Source organism: Ptychodera flava, chromosome 12 (genome assembly GCF_041260155.1).
Source record: "Ptychodera flava strain L36383 chromosome 12, AS_Pfla_20210202, whole genome shotgun sequence".
Taxonomy (NCBI): Eukaryota; Metazoa; Hemichordata; class Enteropneusta; family Ptychoderidae; genus Ptychodera; species Ptychodera flava.
In genome coordinates, this window is record NC_091939.1 from 13,729,824 (window position 1) to 13,755,836 (window position 26,013).

The 26,013-nt window shown below is 38.2% G+C and overlaps 1 protein-coding gene across 2 annotated transcripts in view; it reads left to right on the top strand.

Annotated features, from left to right (window-relative positions):
- Positions 1-203: 203 nt before the first annotated feature.
- The window catches only part of LOC139145132 (unconventional myosin-XVIIIa-like), a 107,952-nt gene continuing 82,142 nt past the window's right edge, over positions 204-26,013 (top strand). For both annotated transcript variants that reach the window (XM_070716097.1, XM_070716098.1), the window contains exon 1: positions 204-1,664. In XM_070716097.1, the coding sequence (XP_070572198.1) occupies positions 564-1,664 (1,101 nt within the window). In that variant the 5' untranslated portion in view covers positions 204-563. The remainder of the gene's footprint in view (positions 1,665-26,013) is intronic.

A 26,013-nucleotide genomic window follows, 5' to 3' on the forward strand; every position in this document is an offset into this window, starting at 1 on the left:
GGGCGCAAAGTTCTATTCTGAGGGACTACTTAAAATGTATTCCTTTCGATTATTTAACGAAATCTTTTGAAAACATACTGGTGACATGTATATTTGGAATGAGTAAAGTAAAGTAAAGAAATGTAGACTTTTATCCACGAGTTTTTAGTGCCCAAGCCCGTTGTTTCCACAGTTTGGCAGGCTCAACCACTCTAAGATTTCCCGGATGTGAGCGCCATTTTGTTGGATTTCAAGTCCTGTGCAGCGTTTGCTTGACTGGTTCACACGTCGGCCGAGCTATCCCGACTTCTGAACAACCGCGGGTTATATCTCAGAGTTTTGAAACTTTGGCGGATCCATGAACGTACTTGTGCCCATTCCGGTCAAGTGCGTTGGTGAAAGTGCGTGAGGAGGGGTGTGTCCCAGGAAGTGGTTACAAGGACAATCGGTGTAATACGGAAGATCGTTGACTGACTTCATTCAAAACATATCGCATACTGCGAGACAGCTCTATGACCACTACCTGGCTTGTCTCCTATGTGAGTTGATATTTTTCCTAATATTACGTAACAAGTTCTGTGAAAATGTTTTCCTTCAGGAAGAAGGATAAAGATGAGAAGGAGAAAGCAAAGAAGGAGAAGAAAGACAAGAAAAAGGAGAAACGTTTGCGACTTAGCGGGGAACCAGCCCTCACCGCCGAGGAGTTGGGAAGGCTCGAAGAAGTTGGAGTGAAGAGGGGTCTTTTCCCAGGTGGCCGTAAAAAGAAGGTAGAAGTCACACAAAGTAAGTTGAGTTCTGATACTTCAAATTCCAGCAGCCTACTGTCAACAACGGGCGACGGCAGCAACCTGGAAGTTTACAGTGGGAGCGAACAAAGTTTGAATTCCTTGTCTGAACGCGACAACAACAGCAGGACCAGCAGCACGCATAGCACACCGGTTCCTTCGCCTGTCGGCGACAAGAGAGTAAAATCCGGAGACAATGCCAAACAGTCGCCAGAGCTAAAATCTCAGAAGCCCGTTCCACCACCAAAGCCAAGGGGAATATTGAAGGGGAAATCGAGTTACAAAGCCCCTGTGTACGTTACTGTGTCCAATCGAGTTGATGACACGTCTGTGCTGGCAGAGAACACCCTGTTCAATCAGGAAGTTCCCGGCAGAAGAAGTCTTCTTCTCGAAGATGGAAATATTCCACATCCAATTCCAGAATCAAGACCACAGGATGAGAAATCATTTAATGTCGAGTTGCCGCTGCCTGAAGTCGTCCCTCCAAAGCCACCGCGTTCTAGGGAAGTAATTCTGAATCGCCAACCGGCTGGAGATTATGGCTTCTCACTCCGGCGATCCCTGATCGTGGAGAAGTTCGCAGCTGACAATAGGGAGGTCAAGAAATATGTCCATTTTGCAGAGCCCGGGGCAAATAAGGAAAATATTACGGGCCTGCTTCCAGGCGATAGGCTCGTCGAAGTTAACGGGGTTAATGTGGAAGATATGCAACGCGATCAAATTGTTGGTATGATCCGAAAATCTGGGCAGACCGTGACACTGAAAGTGCAGCCTATTCCAGAGTTGAGTGAACTGAGCATTAGATCTGGACTTGATGGGGGTGAAGTCCAGCTGGACGAAGAAAACTTGAGAACTGGTAGTCTGCAAAGGAGTGGCAGCAAGCGCTATAAGGAAAGAATTGTAAGTAATTTACTTGGGAAACAATCCAAAGAGTCACAACTCTACAGGAGTGCCCATGACACACATGCACACACACATCTATCGATACAGAATGTTCTGTGCTAGAAGTTCAAATATTTCCACATAAATTTGTACATGTTGTAAATGAATGAGTCCGGGACCTGGTTGTTGCATCCCCTTGTGGTATTTTGACCTGCATGGTAGCAGTCAAAATCCCATAATCAAGGTGGTGGGTGTTGACGTGGAGGTCATCCTAATACTGTTTGCAAAACAACATTCACTGCTGATTGCACAGGCATGTAGACTCTCATTAGCCTTGTATGTGTGTGATTGATCAAATTTCCTTTGGTCAAGGCGAACATCACCTACTGTGATATCTATTGTCACAGACAAGAAGAACTTTATGTGCTACAGTGCAGACAATAACAACAAAAGTGATGGTTTGCAAATTTTAATATGGTAGAAAGTTGTGGAGTCAAGGTTTCCCTTTAAATGTCCTCCCAGCCTTATCCCCAGGGGACTCTCATAAAAAGAAATGTGATTTAACTTCACAGGTCATGGTTCCTGTTGATTGTTTATGAAAGCATTAAGACCAGGGGGTTGACAGCGAAACCAACAGTTAGGCCTTGCACAGAAGAGTTTGAATTTATAAATAACCTTTTCCCTTCTTTCAATGGAAACTGTATCTCAACCCAGCGGATATGTACATGGTGCAGAGCCATGACATCATGAAACTGAAAAATAATTCTCTTTGTAGTGAAGATTAATTATGTTCAATTCCGGTCGTTCATTTATATCCTGTCAGTGTAACCGTAAAATGTATATAACATTGGTAGTGCATATTGACATCGATAATGAAAGCTGGTGCTTTAAGATACCACTTGAAAGTTGTTCTAGTTTTTTCTCCATACTACCATATTGTTGATATCTTCAGTATTATAGTAAACATCATTACTATGGTAATATTGGAGAAAAATTGATTATCACACACATTAGCTATTCACAGTATTATTCACATTTTAAAGAGACACAGCTGTGATTTTGTTTGATATTGATGGAGAGGAGACTGCATGGACATTCACATAACACTTGATTTATCAGCTTAAATGGGTATGCAGAGGTTATGTTTTATTCTCATCTTTGCTGCAATGCTAGGATCTGTACCTGTACAAAGTTGAATTTAAAAAAATTTAATACTGGTTAATATTTACATGCACAGTGGTACAATAATCCATAAACACTTGTACACTATATTCACAACTTATGCTTTGCAACTTGATATTTTCACATGATGTGTTACCTGGGAAAAATTGAAAGGTAGATTTCATTTCAAGTTGTTCCCATTTGCTTTCTGTGGGATAACCTCTGACCCAAAGCAACAAGCATGTGATTGGCTAGCACCTTGCACCATGTCTACAGCACTATGATAACCTGAAACAGAGACAATACATGGCAATGGTCCAATCATGGTCAGTGACGTTTACGCAGTATTGAAGTGACATTTGACACAAAATAATCAAAACTGATAAAGATTTGTAACATTCAGTTCATTGATGTAAAGTATCGCATGTGAAAGGATGTACTAATGATATTTAAAAGTGGTCCCTGGTAGGTAACCGGCCAAGATGATTTTTGTTGTCAATACCCACATCCCTGTTCCTCTGTACCTGGTTCAACCTCACTCTAGAAAGCAATACAGTTACGTCGAAGTGCAAGGGCAAAAATGGTGTCTTCAGTTATGACATTCACACTGATGGTGACAAATGTAGTCTATAAAAATGCCATTTGTAGTGATGAAATAATCATACTAAAACATTATTTTGTATGAAAGGTTTTAACTCACAAGTCGTTTTTATGGCATTTTTACACGGAGAATTACCATAGATTAAGCATTTCAAGGCTGACACTCAGACATGTTTCACTCAGTATGTTTCCAAAAAAACGAAATTGTACGTTTAGTTTTATACAATCCATTGCCAAGTTTCCTGTGGTTGCAGAAGAGGCTTCCCACTTCACCAAAGTAGATGGACAATAAATCTATGGGAAAATTAATCTGTTTTGCAAAGGAATGTGAAATTTCACCATGGTTCTCTGAGACAGTGTGAAGAACAACAAAATAGCCACTGGCAAGTGGCTGTGTTATGTAAAAACTGTTCTGTCCTCTGTATCCTCGTAACACATACCGTCAAACAGCCCCCAGGGCAAAGTTCATGTGGATGTCTATGTGAGTAATAAGGAAGCAATGTAGATTTTTCAACAGCATTGACTTGACTGTATCAAGCATGGCATAGCAACCATGCATCCTGTGGTTTAGTTTCCGTCGGTTATAGGAGATGTTTTCAGGAAAGAGTTCAAAAACAAAGGCAGGAGTTGGTCCGATGGAGTAGTTACGATTGAAGTAGTCATGAGACAAGCCCAAGGTGTGTTTGTAGACATTGTGTACAGCAATATTCATGAGCCTATTCTCAGGCAAAATCAGGTGTGTCTTGTGTGAAGAGGTTTGTGTGTTCTCTACGTTTTGTCTCCCAGTTTAGCTCAGATTACATTTACAAATGTAGTTAATTGATCAGTGAGACAAGTGTACATCACGTAAACTGTTAACTGACAGAGACAAAAACATCTGACAAACTGATGATGTTGCATATTTTGAAGGATAACCTGTTGTTATGGCATAATAGCTGAATACCTCTTTGTAGATGTAAATGGTACCCCTTTACTGCTACAGTTTTATTAACCTTACGGTATTTTCTGTGATATGGTTACTATGATATACAACAAGAACCTATTAAACAAATTTGAAACAAAAGGCTGAAAAAAATATGAGCATTATTGTTCCTGTGTTGCTGTGAAAAATTCTTCTGCAGTCAAGTTGATGTAATTGTAAACAAGGAGAAAGAAATATCTTGTGTTTAAAATATAAGATGGTTCAATTTCTGACCCTAAGCATATTGGTTTGTAGCCGCCTACAGCATGGACTTACCATAGTAACTCTGTTGATGAAGCTTTGGGGAATTGTGCCAAGCCCAGTAACTCATTGATTTATGATTTCCAAGTCAATGATAACATTACAGTATTACACATCTGTAAGGACAATATTGGTTCAATTGATTGACACACAAAGTAAACATAAGTCAGGAAAAGGGTTCCTTTGTGAAGGTCCCTGTCAATACAAGCTTCATTATCCATAGTCTTTCTGTATTCTGGATAAAAAATAAGTTGCCTCTGCTGTCGAGCCCCATCCATCAAGGGAATTTCACATTCCACAATACAGTTACCATTCTTGTGAGTGGTGACAAGTACATTGGAAAGGTCAAAAGTTACGCCTGCTTTGCATGGTTACCAGCAGACATAAAAATTTAATGTCAATGTGAAAATATGAGTTAGCAAGAAATTGTCAGATGAGCGGCAGAAATTCCACCAGTTGATGAGAAATGGCTTGTGATGCCGACATTGTGCCGCAGAGATGTGTGTCGTCAAGGTTTTTGAAACAAGGCTTACTTGTAATGTCTCCAGAAATTTATAACCTGAGGAACAACAGCACAATAGGTGAAAGGAAGTAGGTCAACTCTACAACATACACATACATGATGTACATGTGTATGTTGAATAGAGAACCTGTTTAACATAGATTGGCATAATTTCAACTAGTGAAATTGGGTAACTCTAGAATTTTTGGTAAAATTTTTTGTATGTGAAACAAAAACTTTGAAGGAACACTTTTAAGTATTACAGAATATTAATATTTTTATGTATAGAATTAAAATTAATTTCAGGTTTTGGAGAAAAGATTGCTTAAGGTTTCAAAGTGTTTTGTCCACCTTTGTATTTTATAATGGTATTGCTGATACAAACACTCGGACCAGAAAATACATATATTTCCAAAATTTTGAATGCAAGGTTTTGAGAGAATAATTTTATCAGCTGCTGCCAGTACTTAAATATGATACATTATTATTATTTCTTGTGTGTCTCCAGAAATTCTTAAAATGTAATAGCCTGTTCTTTTGAGATCCTTTGTTTCATTATACACACATATATAAACAGACCCAACTGGAAAATATCATGATAATGTGTCATGTGTATTTTGGAAAGTGAAAAGGATTCAATGAGAGAGGTGTGTTACGAGTTGAATTACAGTCTTTTGTGGTTACACCGGATGTGTTGTGAATGAACTGAAAGCCAGGTACCGGAAAGGAGTGGTGCTTTGATAGTGTACAGGTATGCTAGGACGGTTCTTTCTCATAACATACAAGGTGAGGAGAGAAATTTTTCAGAACATTGGCTTTTAGGATTTTCAAACTTATGTCAAGTGGCAGTGTCATTACTTTTGCTAAAATTTCGTAGTATTGAAAACTTTTTCACTTGCCACAACATGATTTTCTCAATATACATGTACCGGTATTTCCATTACCACTTAGGCACTACATTGCAGGGTAGCAAATGCTATACTTAGCTTGGGGAAACTTGTTCACATTAAATGGAGATCAGTTTTGCTCAGTGCATATAACGCAGCCAATGACTGCGGTAGTAAACTGCACACTTGCCAAAAGGGACCAAACCACTTTTCATTGGGGGGGGGGGGACTTTGATGAACAGGCTCATCTTTATTCCCCAAGCGACAACAATACTAGTAGCTATAAATCTAATTTTAGAAGATTCAAGAAAAGACCATCAGATTAACCTAAATCCCATTGAAAGGCATGATTTCCCGTAAATTTAAAACTGTTTAAGTCACATGGCTGCATTAACGGCATTGTTGAAATACCTGGGGGATACACCGTCAAAGGACGGTGATATAATTTACATAAAGGTTACCTAAAATACCAAGAGTTGGTTGAAAATGACAATAGAAATCAGAAATAGGAGCTGAATAGGGAACATTATGCAATGGTTGTGTCTTAAGCTTATCATATGTAAGTACCAGTGATGACTGCATTCAGTTTGCCTTTCTGTTTGTGGGTTTATTTAAAGCCGCTTGCTGTTGATAATTGAATGCTCCCAGAAAGAATAAAGGAGAGTTTTTGCCTAATTTTGTGGTATGCATATTCTTCTCAAGGTTTGATAAGGTCTGAAAGTAAATGGAACTTTTTGTAGATTGATTTTAAATAATGATGCTTTTGTGAGTCAGAAAAGACTGAAACAAACCTCAACATTGAAGTTGATTCCCTGTTGATGTTGTCCACACTCTGAAGGGGTAGAAATTCCTCAGGAATTCAAAATATTTTTATCATGATATAAACAAACAAATAAACGAACAAACAGTCACCTTTTGACCAACTGGGGATGGCCATCTAAACTGAAATAATTCTTAAGAAATACAGTGACTAAATGAAACACTTGTTATCAACTCTCTCACTTCTAACACTGCAAAAAATGCAAAAAATACCATTCTTCAAGTGAAGAATCTTGCCATATGTGGTATGTCTGATATTTAGCAAGAAACTGCTGGAGGACCCATCCTTAAATATAAATCATTTCTATTAGCTTCATTGTTAGTGTCAATCAAATTCATGAATACATCCTCTTCTGAAATGTAGTTTATGATTTGAGTATTCTAATGGATGTCTTTTCTGATTTTCTTTAAATCTAAAATTTTAAATTTTGAAACGCACACTTATGAATGTTTTCCTAAATTTGTATACATGGCGTTCAATAAAGTTAGCTGACCAAGTTCGTGATCATTTGTAAACAGGAAATACCAACCCTGTGGCCCACTTTGCCACAGTTTACAAAATAGAAACTTTTTAGAAAGACTCTCTACGGTCAATGCATCACTCTACTCCAAGCTTGTATATTACTGGGAATTTCAAGAACTTCAAACAAGTAAGCATACTCGGCTTGTTGATACAGTTTGGTTTTTCCTGTCCATTAGATAAATTCAGACGGACTTTGGTGTCTGGTAACTATGTACTCTGTAGAAGGTCAGCTTGAAGTCTGTTATTGTAATATTCCATACATGATGAGAATTGTAAAGATTCACATTTCAATCAGCACTGTCTTATAAAATATTTGAGCGTCCTTCTTTCTGTCCATACAGTACATGTATAGAGCACTCCACTCTGTCCAACCTCATCCAGCCATCCCTCTGTCCTGCCAGTATCAGAAATAATGCCTTCAGCCATGGAGATAGAGGGACCATACTTCAGCCAACCAGCAGTATGAAACAAGGAATCACCTTCATGAATTTGGAAAGTGTATGATAAATTTTGCTGCATTCCATTGTTCTGGATTTCACGCCATTTTTTTGCCACAACTAGGGAATATAGGAAAATGACTTTGAAATGCCAGTGAGTACATTTTTGCGTCCTCTGAGATAATTGCATTGATATGCATTTATCCCTACAACAATTGTATGATATGTGTACATGTACCTGTGGAACAGAAACACTTACTGTTCACAAATTCATTCATATTTGATATGGATCACAAATTTAGGTGATGACAGAATAATACTGTATCAAAGTTGACTATATGAGAAAAGTCAGTTCTGAAATTTTATCTTCAATGCTGCCAACACATCAGAAAATTTCTCTGTATTTGTTTAAATTTATGAGTCTTGTAGCCAGTACTGTTGTGATATCATCCAGGGGCTAGGTGTGTAAAGCTTTAAAAGAATTACTCATTACGTAACGTTAAACACATTGGACACTGATGAAAGCATCATAGACATTAGTCAATGACAGAATAATGTGGAGTTGTTTCATGGGATTGTGATGCAGATAATAATTATTTCTAGAGAAATTTTCATGATACTGAAATGCTGATTCAGCACTTTTTTCATGAAAAAATTCCTGGATTTCCAGAAACACTTTGTAGTTCCATTTAGAAACGTTTTTATCATTGGCATTCTAGGAAATCTGTTGTCATTCCATACTTTAGAATTCCCCAAAGTGCCATCTATGACGATACCATTTGATAAATGTGGTCAATTGTGGCACCTGTACCTTTGTTAAGTTTTAAATGGTTTATTCCCATGATGCACTTCTGAAATTCAAGCATGATACGTGTAGATTGCAGCACATGTATTATAAAATCATGACAACAATATAATTGATATTCATCCAAAATATTTTTGCCTAGTGTTTACCCTTGACCCTAACGTAACAGGAGAAAAGTGATACTTCATTAGAACCAACATGCTTGGTGAAATTATAAAATTCTCAATGACAAAAGTGCAGTATTGCAGCCATCTCCACAATGGGGAACCAAAAACACTCTTCAGTTTCTACAGTTTGAAACAATCATGGTATGCTGTCAGTCAATATAGTTTTGACCAGAATTTGGTCATGAATATTTTTGAAAGATTTTTCAAAACAATTTAAAATATACAGAAGGAATTGACAGAACATTTTGAACATTTCAAGTTTGGTTTCAGTTGGATGAAATACCTATTTATCGGGGAACCATGCCGAATAAAGTAACTTTTCCGTGACCAGCAGCCCCTGAATGCTGTCAATTAGTCTCAGTTATTCATCATATAAGCCTTCTAATTACAAATTATTAAAACCTTTGTACATCAGGTCTCAAATTTGGATTGGATGCTAACTGTGTCAAGCCATAATTACATGCAAAATTAATAAGCACTCAACTTGTATCATCTGTATGTCTGAAGATTTATGTATGCTCTGCTGTCATTGTTACAAACTTATTGTTTGCAGATATGAAATTTGTAGTCATCAATGTTCAGGGTATTCACAGTATGAACATTGTATGTGTAGGAGGAAGGTAGCAATTATAGGTCAGGTACTGAACCAATTTATGTTCAAAAATGAGTAATTTATCCTCTCTTTTCAGCGATGCAAACAGAGAGACGGAAGTGGCGTGATATGCTGTCATGGGTTATAACGGTTCACCTGCCTTTGCAGGATTTTCCGATTGTAAATTACACATCTAGAGAATTCATGGAAGGACAAGCCTTTCCCCACTCATATTTTCATTACAATTTATCCGTCGTTGACAATTGGATGGATTGATAGGGTCTGAAGTTCAGTCCAGGGTTTGTGAATTGCAACTTCACTGCCAATCTGAGGTAGCAATGATAACTATATGTTGCTGTTGGAAAAACTGACAACAAGAATTTGAGAGATGGAAAATAATTGAACACTTATTCACTTGCTGGGAGGTTAAAATTGTCGCCAGAACTGATTTAAATGAAAACCATATGATTTTGTGCATGATTTCTGACTGGTATGTGCTTTCTTTTAATATATAGCTTTTGCCTTCCGGAAACTTGCCAGTCTGGGAACTTTGTTGCCGTACAAATTCAACTCAATCACAAGGCAAAAGATTGATTATCTTAAACCGGGTTAGGGTATCAGGTGAAGCTGTCATAATCCGTCACAAATTATTCAGATTATTTGTATAGTTTCTGTGGTGCAACCCTTCTTATCACCTCACAGTGGTTGAATCCTCTGTTTTCAATGGTGTAGTAGACCTTACTATGGGGAAAATAGGAGTGTAAGGTTTTGCCTGTTCACCCTCAACTTCCTGTATTTAAGTGTAAACAGGTCCAAAATCACCGTTGATGATAATGGGTTTTGGCAAAACCATAGCAGTGGAAGGGTAAGATTGAGCTTGATGTAGCTGAGATATCTCTTCATTCATGTGTGCACGAAGATAACCAGGGGACATGCTCTGTTGCTTGTTGGCTGATTTTGATTGTAAGGTTGTAGCTTTAACTGGCATCTTTCCTGTGTTAGCTGACAAACCTGCTTTCCCAATTGTGCCTGTATCAAGAAATAATTCACCTGCTTCAGTTGCTCATATCAATGTGAAAGATAAAGAATATTTGCTGTGGAAAAAGTTACTTGAATAAAATGGAGTGTACATAGTATTATTATGGTAAAAACAAAATTGTCATTGGCATGGAGTAGAAATGAATGCTGTAGTCAATTTTGGTCACATTTATAATATACGACCCAGACGACATTTTTTCCAATTCAGACATTTTTTTAGATTTTCCCAAAAATTTTGATCGAAAACTGTTGCCAATGAAAAGCTATGGCCACTTGGTCTAAAATCATCAAAAACTCATATAAAATTCATAAAAATTGGAAAAATGTTGCTCTGAAATTTTGGTGTGAAAAATAACAGCCCTCAAAGGGTTAAGTCTTAGACTCCTAATATTCAGCTGCTGTTGAAACCATGACATACTTTTTAATCTTCTTGTAGTTGTAGCCAAAGACAATTTTTGTTGTCTTTATAAAATATACCCGGACAACTTTTTCAGATTTTTGACAAAAAGCTTTAGCAAATGAAATGTGATGTCCATTTGGTCCAAAGTTATAAAAAAAAATTACAGAAAAATTGTTACAAATTGGTAACATATTGTACTAAAATTTTGGAGGGAAAAAATTATAGTACTCAAAGAGTTAATCTTCTTGTAGCCAAACCTGAATATTTTGACTTTGTATTCTGTTCCTACCTCAGAATTCATGATTTTTTTCCCAAAACACTGCAGAATTCAGTGAAAAATTACCGAGCACTAGCTACACATTGAAACTTTTATTTTCATAGAAATCTACTGAAACTGCAGTGTTTTCTGTGAATAAACAGGATTGTGTCAACACCAAAATATTGATGGTACTGTAGTACAATACTGAAAATATGAACTTATTGATATAATTACTACGGTGAAAATAGACTTTCCTTTTGATATGTAGGCAGTTTCCACATACACATATGATGCAGTGTACATAGCACACAGAACAGTACCACTGTCCATGTGCAGTTTACTCTTTTCAGTGAATACAATTGATGTGTAATTTTGCTATTTTGTAAGTTTACCACAGTTTTCACAAAAATCACCATCAGTGCTTGTCACAAACTGAAATATTCAGACTACATGTACTTCCAATTTGCTATTTGCCAAAGACTTCTCTCTTTTTGACAAAAACCAAGATGGAATGTTAATTATTACAAATGTTGGCCTTAAGTGAACAATATTTATTTCCACATCATTCCTCTGTTGCCGTGGAAATTCACTCATCTGTAACAATTATTTCTCACGGAAGAGGTGTCATGTACAGACTTTGATATATACTTCACAGGGATTACCCTGGCTCAAGAACGGCATGAGATAAAATCGCACATGAAAAAAAACAGTTGGAAAATTTCAAAGTCTGTGGGAACCGGACCTAACTTTCCCTGATTTTCTGCATATTGGTTAATTTGCATAACAATACACTCAGTGAGACAGTTTTCGGACGACCTCAGTTTTCAGACATTTATTTGACATGCTGTTCGTTATACTCACTTCGCTCCGTTTTGATAGCGTTTTACAAGTCATGCTACAGCATATTAAGTCAGGTGACGCTGCCGTCCCGTTTTGGATTTTTTTTGGTAAAAGCTATTTCGGGCGCTACAAACTTGGTGAAGTTAGCCACATCGTACAATACGAGGTGTAGAACGCAACACACAGGGACAGCCCGTGTCCGAATATCTAGAAGCGCTATACACGTTGAAATATAGTTGCGTCGTCCATGGATTAAACGTAACTAATTATCACGAAATATTTCCATATAGTTTTCTAAACACATCAAAATTGAAAATCGGGGTTCGAAGTTTCAAAATATCAATATTTAGCCCCTTATCACATTCAAAATACGATGTCCGATTACTGCGATGGCAGTCCGATTACACGCACTCAACATGGGGGCAAAAATTTGGCAACTTTGACCCCCCTAAATGCCACTTCTGTCGGTGTTAACAGTTTGAGGATAAACACGATAAAGTTTCGAAGGGTATGGTAATAAGATTTCGTTGTGCTTGTCATTTATGAAACGGCTTTGGGCGAAATTCACTACCCTGTCCGAAAACTGTCACACCGAGTATATAGTTGTAATCGGAGGCGATCGAATCCATACTTTCTAGTGCGGGAGTAACGGAAGTACAGTAGTGCAGAATAGTGCATTTTCGTTTTTTCTTCGCACTACCACTCGTACTGGACACGAATATTCCTTCGAAAGCGCCATTTTGAGCGACGACAACACACTGTACATCAGCAATGAACACTTGCTGTATAGACTCCAATGATTTGTCAATGAACGCAAAACTTCCTGTTGGCAACCAATCACAAACGCTGTTGAAACGGGTAACTCTGCAACAGCTTTTTCTAGCGTAATTATAGCGCTCTCTACGGCGACACAATGAGTGGTTCTGTACTGAAAACCTGCCAAATGTTACCGATGAATTTAGATCGCGTAAAGGTATCACGTACGCGCCATCTGAATTATCGGCGCGACGTTTTTGCCCAATTGATTTTTCTGAATGCGATTTTTCTTATTTTTGAGCGTAAATATCGCGTTATCGCGCCCCAAAGTGATCCCTGCTCACATCAGTTTTTTTACAATCATGTTCCTGGTATCATTGTATCACTCATAAATCACTCTGAGGAACAAGAATTCTATTTACTCCGCAGGGAAAATATTCCATGGCGAAATGCATAGATATATACTGGAAGAACAGTCATTTATTTTGGACTGTTTAACACCATGAAGTATTGTGGACTGTTTATTCAGAGGAGTGGTGAAAACAAGATTGGTTGATTCATGTACATGTATATGTCAAATGTACATGTGTAGGTGGATGTACACTGTCTTGTCTGTAAATCAGAACTCTGGTAGACCAAACACAACCTTTGGGAAACAGTTTGTCCTGTCGCCTGGAAATGTGTTTACCTATTTTTTCAGAAATTTATTTATATTCTGCCTGTACACATATTATTCAACAATGCTGTGATGAGATAATGTAAAGACTAGTATTATCTGGTCGTGTGCAATTGTGGTAAGATAAGATACCATCTCAAACAGCATTGTTATAATAATGGTCATTAACAGTGCAAAAGTCAAAACTTGCAAAGACTTTGAGGATGGACGTTTGTCCTGCTGTATTTCCTCAATTTGATGATCTCAGCTTTCTGTTTGGATAGTCACTATCTTATGGTTACAATATAGGTAATGTGTAAACTGAGCAGTGACACTGCTGTGAATGTATGCCAGTTATTAATCAATACAACACGTGGTGCTGCGTGGTGTAATCTGGTTCATATACAGTAGAATGGTTGAATTGCCTTAAATGTGTGAGCAGGCGTGATATCCAAGGTACTCTCTGATTGTATTTCATGAAAAAACAGTTCCTTTGACAGAATAGTCTAAACATTAAGTTCAAAGTTGTATCAGCAACACCTACGCACAACTCCATTCTCTCCGCTTGCCACACAAAAATGCCTCTTGCACTGACCTTTTTGCAAGATTGAATAGATTTAGAGATTCATGTCGATTTAGTCCGTGCAGAAGTCTGCAGGGTATGAATTTTGAAGTAATTTACACAGAGATCAGTGGCAGGCATGTAACCACGTACGAATCATAAATAATTGGACGCCGGAAGCCGTTTGTCTAGCCTGGCACAATTTGATAGAGAGTTGTGAAAATGGGGCCATGGCAGGTGTGTTGAAATCTGCCATCGTATGTTATCAGAGGCTGTGTGGACTTAAAAGTGTGCATATTCAAGAGAAATAAATTCAACATCACTCAAAAAGTAGATATGCTTTTTAAACCATATCCATTGTTAAAAACAGAGTATCATGGAGTTTCATGTCCACCTCATGTAGTCTTTGAACAGACTTCACTGTTGGCACACCCACAGTGAATCTCAGAAACTGACTCAGAATCTAGGGGAATTCTCAAGACCTGGATGTACCGGTACATATTGATGAACAGAAACTAGACTCAAGGGTGGAAAAAAATGAAAATTGATGAACATATTTGACTATATTGTGTTCTTTCATACAAAAAAATTGATAATTATGGAGATTTGCTTGAGGGCTTGTACAGGTACGTCTTAACTGCTTCATTTCATAGCTTAGAGAAATTTTCACTGTAAACTGCATCATAAAGTGAGATTGTTGATTACATTTACATGTTAATATGTTGAAGTCCTACACTGGCCTACATGCTAGTGCCTAGCAAATTCCAGCCGTTCTCAGCATATTCATGAGATTTTCAATCATTTTACTGCATTAATTAAACCCCTGTAGGTAGGAAATTAAAATTAAGCAAGTACTATTTCTATGTGATACTTTTAGCGCAAATTATAATCCTTCTACATTCAATTTTGTCATCAAAATTTTAGTAGAAGTGTAAAATTTGATAGATTGTCAATATTTGCTTCATTCCAGGCTGTGCCTGTATTTGAAAACTTACTCATACTGGCCATTCTAATTACTGACGTATATATAGTATTGCCCATTACCTGTGATGGACACCTACAGCTATAATACAGTATACATGTATGTCCTCAACTTCCCAAACTGTTGAAAATAATACAGATCTGTCAACAGTGTAGCATTACTGGTATTTTGCCATTCATATGATAGGTTTTTTCCAACACTTCACAGTTGTAATCAACAGTATACATTGATATTTGTGGTTGGTTTGTGAAAAACTTTTACGGTTGTAACCTATCATTGAATTTTGACGTATGTCTTGTCATCATAGAACCATCAGTAATTCAATGTACTCTGAGAATCAGGTCTAAGGGTCTTTGAAAATGTATCTTTTACTGCTAATCACTGGCAACAGAGCAAAATGCCATCTCTTGACCTAAAAACGACATCTTTGAATTTGTTTTAAAAAGTAACTTTCATAAGAGCAATAATAAACAAACTAGAATATATGTATATATATATATATATATATATATATATATATATATATATAATATATATATAATTTCAATACTGCCTAGAACTGTAGTACAATGGTACATCCCAAACCTATAAAAGGTCTACTTCCTAAGGGTAAAAGTAGTCTGATGATATATTTACTGTTACCTTTGCTACAAGGATATCTAGGTTCTAGGTTGGTTGGTTTTTATCAGTGTCATGTCAAGCCAATATGGGTAAAATTGTAGTTCAAATGTCTATACAGAGAGTTCTTTCGTTCACATTGTGGTTGATGGCTTCATTTCATGTTGTTTGTGTTGCACCCAGTAAAATGTCATAGCAAGGTCGTGTGGCTGACCTTTAACCTCTACCAGGTATGAGCACATTGGTTGGTGCTATTCTTTTCTGTTGCCGGGCAACTGTTTCCAGAAATTCTGACAGGCAGAATTCAGATAAAGGTGATAACAAGCTTGTTATTCACCTTCTGTTCACCTCCGTCTCATATGCAAACACCGATTTCATTTTATTTTTGCCTTTTATGGCTTGATAAGTAAACTTTTAAGAGTGTTTGAAATCACAAGTCTGAGTATTTTTCATTGCTGTGACACAATTTGCCCCTCCAGAGCAGGTGTAAGTACTTGCTGTTAATTTGCGTTTCTTTTACAATTTGTCAAGCCTGGTACTCATCAATCCAAAGATTTAGTATTCTCTTATGGACGGTCTCAGTGAATTTTTTTTGTTTTCATCTGACAGGGATGATGATTAGCTTTGTAAAACTGATCACAAAAGATAACACAATTAGGTTGATTCTTGCTTTTTCCTTGTATTATAATTGAGTCCACGGTACTGTGTACTTAAAGTGATGTATTGTCACAATATTAAACCAGTCTTCATTATTTCTTAATCAGGAAGGGGTCCAGTGTCATCAGGATGCCCACCTGCCCACCATAGCTTATCTACATGTGGGGCTAAGCATTCTGGGGCATTGGCGGTGGGGAGAGCTGAGCAAACCAACTTATTGTTTGGTGGTCCCCAGACCATTGTGAACATTCAGCCGTCCTGCTGTCCAGTTAATCAGTCCAGCGTGCACTCTTTATGATAAAAATATATTAGTATTGAGTGGTCTGTTGGACCGGTGTAGAATGGCTAACTAAATGATTTGAGCAATATACTTGACGGTCCCAAATCCCTGAATACTGGATATGCTGAACTTTGACTTGTACGTATGTTGTTGCAGGTTTTATTCTTGATTCACGCGGTCAATTTTCCACACACAGTCCCTCCCACAGCCAGCCGACCACCTCTCTGCTCTAAAGCTTATAATATCAATGTTACTGAGAAAACTACATTGTTTTAGATATAAGTGAATTTTTGTGGTTTGTTATCAAGAAACGCATTGCATGTTAAGGTCATGCTCGGGCAAATAAATAAAAATTTGGCATTGGTTTTTTTAAGGCCAATGTTATATTTGCCAATGAAAATTTTATAGTAAACTGAAATGCAGCTCAACAGAATATTTTCTTTGATTCAGTTTAACTTGATGCTGTTTTTAATCAATCAACACAACCATCATTGTTTAGTTGATCAATTTCCATTTTGCAAGTGAACACAACTGCTTCGATGATACAACTGCTGTAACTTGCATAATGACTACCAGACAAGGCCAACCATTTATAGACTCAGCTACATTAAATTTCATGTGAATTCATCTGAAACAAGCCATGTCTTTGTGTGAAACCCTACAGTACACGTGTACTAGCATGTCTGGCAGTTGTATCTTTTCACACGATTAAAATGAGGTTAGAGTTGGGGCGCCATTATGAAAAAAGTCCAATTACTGCATATCACCGTATCATCACAGGTGATAAAAGTGCCTATTTTTGCCTGATGAGGAGTCAACTTTGGCATGCATTTGTCCTGTCAAGGGTAATTTTCCCATTGCAATCAATCTTCATATTGCTAGTTTTATTTCACAAAGCAGAGAAAGATTGATTCCTTTGACTAACCCTACATTAATGCGTCATTTATTTTACTAAAGCTGCCTTTGATATGTCCGGAAAATTGCAAAGTGGATTTTATTATTTATCGTTTTGTCAGGGACGTAGAATAAATGAGACAAGAGGTGCTGTAAATTTGAAAATCACAACTTACAGCTGTAACTTTTCAATTTTGAATTCTTTGTGTATAGATGTCAGATGCACGGATAGTCAAAGTGATTTACTATAACAAGGAAGTGAACATGCTCAGCATACTGTTTGCAGTGACCCAGATTTTTTCGCAATAATGCATTCCACAAGCAAGGAATGTTGTCTTGTTTTTATTGCTGCACACCCCCAATCAACCTTGAAGTACCTGGTACACTCAGACTATATCTAGCATCGTTAATCCAAGGGTGTGTCCAAGTTAACCTATTACCTTGACAAGGAAGCACTCAGCTTGTCTACTTGTCGTTCGTTGGATGACTGATTTATGATATGGACTCTGTTGCTCCTTGAGAGGTGAAATAAGAATTGGGGAGGAGTTATCGTTGGAATGAACGTGGATGAATACAATGCATGTCACTGTAACAGAGGGAGTTGCATGCTGAATCGTAAAAACCAGTGTATGCTGGTCATGTTTCAGTGTTTTTATTCTAGAAAACCAGTACATTTTCATGTTCATCTCACCACAGTATGAAGAAATTTGAAGTATTACTGCAGCCTTGTGCAAAATATGCAGTGTTCTCGTTGAGAAATGTGTCTTGTCTTGACTCAAGTGTAATCATCAACAGTAACATAAGGTATCACATTCTCAAAGGCTGTGTTGACAAGGTCTCACTAGGAATACCAGTACATTGAGTTTAGGAGTAGAATGGAGATTGCATTTACTAACAGAACAAAAATACTGAAAAACACATCAACAGTTTCATCTTAAGGAACTTTAAAACTTTCTTACTTACATACATATCATAATCTGTCTAGGTTTTGGTTTTCAGCCATGGTTTCATACATATAACTGGAAGAAACTATAAGTAGGTATTTGGTGATATGCAATATGAAAATATTTATAGATCTTCACTGAGTTCAGCATAAATTGTTGAATTTCACTCCTATCAGAGGAACCAGTGTAAATAATCTATACTCAAGTGACAAAGTCCTACACGAAATCAAACAGGGAACACATAATCAGTCTTTAAAACAATGGCATAGACTTGACATCCATGTTATTATAGACTTTCAGTTCCTGGTCAGATTACAAAAAAATTTATTAATGTTATCATGTCTAGCCAACTTGGTATTTAACGTATTTTGTTTTTTGCTAGTTCCATTTGTCCCGGGCTTCCTTATCAAAAACGAAAATTGCAGAAATTTTTACACGGTCGAAGATATCCCAATAACCATCATATATGGGTTATCTTTTGCCATTGAATCAATTGTCACTCAGATGTGTTTACCTCTGTAATTAAAGTGCAGGAACATGAAAAGATCAGGTCTTTGCTCAGTGTCACTGGGAAAATGCTTCTGTTGAAACTCAGGAGGAAAATAATGCAACAAATCTCAAATTTTTAATGACATGATGAAATATTATATGTACCACTTTAGGATGAGAGCTTATCCTGTGCCAGGTTCTAATTATCTTTCACTCCAATCAAGGATGCACATCATGAACAAAGCCCAAACTGGATGAGTTCTGGATCATAGCTCTCTATCTCTCATTGTGTGAAGTTGGTATAATAATAAAAAATAGCGCCAATGGCACATTGTGAAACTACTCATAATTAATGAGGTACAATATGTGGCGTCATGCGGTGTCCCATCATACCATATATGAAGGGTGTAGCGCTTGTGGTTACTGAGTTATGGACAAATATGTATATTTCAGGTCAAATGTCACTGAGGTCATGTGACATTTTGTCAAAAAAATTGTATTGCTAAGTCATCCCTATATACCAAAAATCAGACCTAGCTCTATTGGCTCACTCAAAATTAGATGTGCACATAATTAATGAGGTACAATATGTGGCGTCATAAGGTGTCCCATCATACCATATATGAAGGGTGTAGCACTTGTGGTTACTGAGTTATGGACAATATGTATATTTGAGGTCAAAGGTCACCAAGGTCACGGGAGATTTTGTCAAAATATTTGATATATCTGCTTGAACGGAGGGACATGACCCAATCTATAAGGCCCTGGACCTCATCCAAACTGTGTCACTGAATCCTTTTTGCAATATGAATATGATAAGAAACTAAATTTTTATTTTACTTGGCCTTATACATGGATTCTATAGACAGCTGACTTATACAGGGTAGTCTATGGTGGTGTAAACTAAAAAGTCCTCTAACATGGCCAAATCGACGTGCATCTGTATGGGGTAGGGTACTATCCTTGTACAAAGTTTGAAAGAAATTGACCAGGGCATGTCTGAGATAGCTGCGTGAACAGACGGACGGATGCACACACGGACGCAGGCATGCACACACGGACATGACCAAACCTATAAGTCCTCCCCGGACGGTGTCCGTGGGGACTAATTAGACAGACCACGAAGTCAATGAGCAACATACAGCTGAAAGACTATTTTCACATTGTGATTTTAAGCCCATTTTTATCACAACTGGAAGTTGTGATATAGAGGTGGTTTCAACCGGTGTTTGATGTCGTCCATTTCCGTAAACGACAAAAAGTCAAAAACTGCTGAACAGACTGCGTTGATATTTGATACCGATACATAGACTGGTTCCAAGGTTCCAATTCCGAAAAATGGAGCCAAACGGAGCGGCGGTTAGATAGTTTGGGAAATTTGTAACCCCTTTTTAACTAATTGATTTTAGGGGTCTTTCATATATGTAGTTTTGGAATGTACACCAATCCTGCATTGTGGACTGTTTTATGAGTTGTGGAACAGAAATGAGGTTTTGATGAATGTTAGAAATATGCAGGATGACTGATTCGAAGTATAAGAGATTTCTATGCTCTTTTGGGCATCAAAAGCAATAAAAAAAACCATATTTCATAGTTTAGATTCTCACTTTTGAGATGACCCTAGGCATTTGTTAAGTAAACATCCTTGAGTCAATATACAGACTTTGACATTCCAGAGATTAAGTATCCACAACCTCACATGTTACAGTCTTTCACTACAATGGTATGGCCCAAACCCATTGTTATCAATGGAGAGTGTGGACCTGTCTACAGGAAATTGGGGTGAACAGGTTAGACAATGACGTTACAAGTTGTAGGTTAGTTAGTCCCCACGGACACCGTCCGGGGGGACTTATAGGTTTGGTCATGTCCGTGCGTGCGTGCGTGCGTGCGTGTGTGCGTCCGTCGTGCGTCCGTCCGTTCACGCAGATATCTCAGAGATGCCCAGGTCAATTTCTTTCAAACTTTGCACAAGGATAGTACCCTACCCCATACAGATGCACGTCGATTTGTTTCACAATGCGATCAAATTTGGCCGTGTTAGAGGACTTTTTAGTTTTCACCTCCATAGACTCCCATGTATAAGGCACTGTCCATAGACTCCCATGTATAAGGCAGTCCATAGACTCCCATATATAAGGCAGTCCATAGACTCCCATGTATAAGGCAGTCCATAGACTCCCATGTATAAGGCAGTCCATAGACTCCCATGTATAAGGCCGAGAAAAATAAAATTTAGTTTCTCATCGTATTCATATTGCTAATAGATTGGGTCATGTCCGTCCATGAGTCCATCCGTGAGTCCATCCTTTCACACAGATATCTCAGATATTTTGACAAAATGTCACGTGACCTCAGTGACCTTTGACCTCAAATATACATATTTGTCCATAACTCAGTAACCACAAGTGCTACACCCCTCATGTATGGTATGATGGGAAACTTTACGATGCCACATATTGTACCTCATTAATTATGTGCATATCTAATTTTGAGCAAGCCAATAGAGCTAGAGGTCTGATTTTTGGTATATAGGGATAACTTAGCACCACAATTTTTTTGACAAAATATCATGTGATCTCGGTGACCTTTGACCTCAAATATACTATTTGTCCATAACTCGGTAACCACAAGTGCTACACCCTTCATATATGGTATGATGGGACAGCTTATGACGCCACATATTGTACCTCATCAATTATGCGCATATCTAATTTTGAGCGAGCCAATAGAGCTAGAGGTCTGATTTTTGGTATATAGGGATAACTTAGCAATACAATTTTTTTGACAAAATGTCATGTGACCTCGGTGACCTTTGACCTCAAATATACATATTTGTCCATAACTCAGTAACCACAAGTGCTACACCCTTCATATATGGTATGATGGGACACCTTATGACGCCACATATTGTACCTCATTAGTTATGTGCATATCTAATTTTGAGCGAGTCAATAGAGCTAGAGGTCTGATTTTTGGTATATAGGGATAACTTAGCAATAAATTATTGTGACAAAATGTCACATGACCTCGATGACCTTTGACCTCAAATATACATATTTGTCCATAACTCAGTAACCACAAGTGGTACACCCTTCATATATGGTATGATGGGAGAACCTTATGATGCTTCATACTGACCCTAATTAACCCTTTTCCTGCCAAGTCGGTGAAAATCCGCTTGAAATTCGGTGTAGCTAGAAGCTGAGCAGCCACGGCCGTTATCCTCCTAAGGCGGTGGAAATCGGGCTCCTTTTTGGTACCCCCTTTCCTGCCTAGTCGACGAAACTACGTGTAGCAAACCCTTGCTCACGCTAGGGGTCGTTCGAGGACAGGTTTTGGGCGAGGAACGGCGTTTGCTCTCGAAATGGGTTCACAGGGAGTCCAAGGACAGGGAAAGGTGCAGAAACCTGTCCGCCAGTCCCCCCGCCAGTCCCCCACACCCGAGGGGGGCTGGTTTTTTTTTACCGCTTTTTAGCGGACTTGGCAGGATAGCATGGTGACGTTTTCTGGCGGAGTTGGACGTACTTGGCTGCCTGGCACTATACAGATTGCTGCCGAACTTGACCAACTCGGCAATGCTAATCTAGAAGGCTACCTCTTGCAAACGACTTGGCAGATATGCCGATGGTGCGAGACGAAAGTCACTTATTCAGTTGTGCGTGACTGAAAATGAGAACGTATTTTTGACGGGACGGCTCGACTTGTTCCTCCCATGGAACGGATATGAACGACTCGGAAATACCATTACAAACTGGTGTCCGACGTACTAAGCTGGGCTTCAGCTCTGCAAGTTCAAGCCAGGCAACGTCCTTCACTGCCTTGGCCGTGCCATTCAATGGACGTAGCTTTGGATTTTTTATTTATTCCACCGTCCGAAGTACTGGCTCTGGTTTGCAGGCAAACGTATCCTCTTGCTGACGCATTGGTAACTACGTACGCTGTTTGCGTACAGAGAATTCAAAAGGGCACATGAGGTCAATATGCTACATGTACGGGGATACCGTCTGCATTTAGCAGGGACTGCTTTTGTTATGCAAACCAGCTAGCAGTACAATATGGCTGCCAGCATGTGGACACGTCGATGGCTAGAACAATGGAAGCATATTGCGTTGCACCCGTGCATCGCAAAAGTGAACTGAAGACTTGGGGGTAGTGACTGGTTATCACTGGTTAGCTGCAGCCCAAGCCATGTCGGTACAAACCCGTACCTGACTGAGGACCACTCGATTAAGTCAGTAATGAACGGTAACACTCGTAAGCCAACTCCCAACTGAGCTGGCAAAACTACGTAAAGCTGTGCTTCAATGGCTCAGCCATGTCGTTAATACAACGGCAAAAACGTAGTTTTTGTGCTACACTGCCAAGTCGTTGGAGGTACGTATTCAATTGACCCTACCCTGGGGAAACAGGACAGGTTTGACGGTGCTGCTGCACCCCTAGCACGACCCTCAGGGTCTCTGACTAACAGACGAGTGAGGTGATGTTTGTGCCTAGCTGACGTACGTAATACTGAAGGAGTTTATTTCCGAAAAAATAAACATGAAACGGCAATAAAATGACGCACTCCCAGGGGCAAACAAAGCCGGTGACCTCAATTTTTTTCTGCAGCAACCCTTGAGCTCCTTCCCCTGTCTACGGGCATGTAGAAATTATCGAAGTCTAACACGTATAAGTACGGCTAAAACTACCCTGAAAATGGGCGATTTCTGCCAAAATGCCTGGCAGGATAACATGCAGGAGAGCCAATCTTTTGCAGGCACATATTATGGGGCGGTTTTCTACTGACTTGGGAGAATAACGGACAAGGGCGCTCGGCAGGAAAAGGGTTAAATTATGAATATATCTAATTCTGAGCAAACCCATAGAGCTGGATGTCTGTCAACATATGCACATAGATTTGTTCTGTGATAGGATCCAATAAGGCCGCCATGTGGCCATTTTATTACAATTCTTTCATGTCCTGAATTACAGCTCAGACATGTATCAAGCGAATTTATTCAAAAGTATTTTTATCACAGACCTAATGAAGAGGCCTCTATCCTCTCTGAGGACCTGTAATCAAAGTACCCATTAACAAGGGGGACTGTGTCATCAACGATGAATTGTTATCAAGGTAGCACCAGCATAGAGTCCTGAGCATCTGTCCAACTTTTCTCACAGCAAATTACAGGGAAAAAAATTATTTGAGAAGTTTCTCTCCTTTAAATAGAAGTATATTACAATTTAAGCTGTCATGGATGGATTGCTCTCAAATGATCCGAAACACAGTTATTGCCCATTAGCAACAAATCTACAGCAAGATGTATGTAAAGTTCATGAACTTACACAAGGTATTAGACAAAAGATGACCATGACTTTGCTACTTTTCAACATTTATTTCAATCAGATTTCCCCAGCTTAGTGTATAATTTTGTAATCTTAATTACTGTCAACTTAGCTTTACTAACTTATTCTAACCTCATTTCTTACACTAGTGTTATACCTTATAACCACAAATTTCAAGAGATGCATATATGATTGTCACTTAACAAACCATTTACAAATATGTCTTCTGCTATTTCTCCATATACATATACATGTCTCTTTTCTCATAAAAATGAGCTTAAAATCGCAATGTGAAAAATAGTCTTTCAGCTATATGTTGCTCATTGACTTCGTGGTCTGTCTAATTCACAGTGAGTGTGGTTGTTGATAAATGCCGATAATACTAGGCGGTCATTATGTCCAAGCGCCATTGGCGGTATTTTTTAACATAATGACCATAGGTCATTATCACAACTGGAAGTTAGTTGTGATATAGGGTTAGCTTCAACTGGTGTCAGACAGACTCAGTGTCCATTTTCCGTAAATGACAAAAAGTCAAAAACCGCTGAACAGACTGCATTGATATTTGGTACAGATATTCAGACTGGTTCCAAGGTTCCGATTCCGAAAAATGGAGCCAAACAGAGCAGGGTTAGATAGTTTTGGGAAATTTCTAACCCCCCTTTAACTAATTGATTTTAGGGGTCTTTCATATATTAGTTTTGGAATGTACACCAATCCTGCATTATGGACTATTTAATGAGTTGTGGAACAGAAATGAGGTTTTGATGAATGTTAGAAATATGCAGGATGGCTGATTCAAAGTATCAGAGATTTTCATGCGCTTTTGGTAATAAATTGATAAAAAACAACATATTTAATGTTTTAGATTTCTCACATTTGTTATGACCCTTAACATTACAGACTTGATGACATAACTAGCTGCTGGACCTGTTTACTGGCCGCATTGATTTAAAGACAAAGATCGTTTATTTGTGATAAGGACGTGTGATTTCGTAAAACATAGTCTATTAGCCTGGAAATGTGATTTTTGCGAATATTGCTTACCCCACTGACAAACAGTGTGGTTTGAAAATGGCTGGAATTCGCTACTTCGGGACTTTGTTTTGTGTGTGCATTTACTGACAACTCCAAACCCGCAGCACCTACCCATTCAGTATTTCATGTACAGGTGTACCCAGAGATGAGTAGTTTCACAATGTGCCAGTTGTGATCAAGTGCCATTGGCGCTATTTTTATGAGGAAAAGGGACATGTACATGTATATGGAGAAAAAAGCAGAAGACATATTTGTAAATTGTTTGTTAAGTGACAATCATATATGCATCTCTTGAAATTTTGTGGTTATAAGGTATAACAGTAGTGTAAGAATAATGAGGTTAGAATAAGTTAGTAAAGCTAAGTTGACAGTAATTAAGATTACAAAATTATACACTAAGCTGAGGAAATCTGAATGAAATAAATGTTGAAAAGTAGCAAAGTCATGGTCATCTTTTGTCTAATACCTTGTGTAAGTTCATGAACTTTAAATAAATCTTGCTATAGATTTGTTGCTAATGGCAATAACTGTGTTTCAGATCATTTGAGAGCAATCCATCCATGACAGGTTTAAATTGTAATATACTTCTATTTAAAGGAGAGAAACTTCTCAAATAATTTTTTTCCCTGTAATTTCCTGTGAGAACACATGGACATGCGTAGGACTCTATGCTGGTGCTACCTTGATAACTAACCTACAACTTGTCATGGCATTGTCTAACCTGTTCACCCCAATTTCCTGTAGACAGGTCCACACTCACCATTGATAACAATGGGTTTGGGCCATACCATGGTAGTGAAAGACTGTAACATGTGAGGTCCTGGATACTTATCTCAGGAATCTCAGGAATGTCAAAGTCTGTATATTGACTCAAGGATGTTTACATAACAAATGCTTAGGGTCATCTCAAAA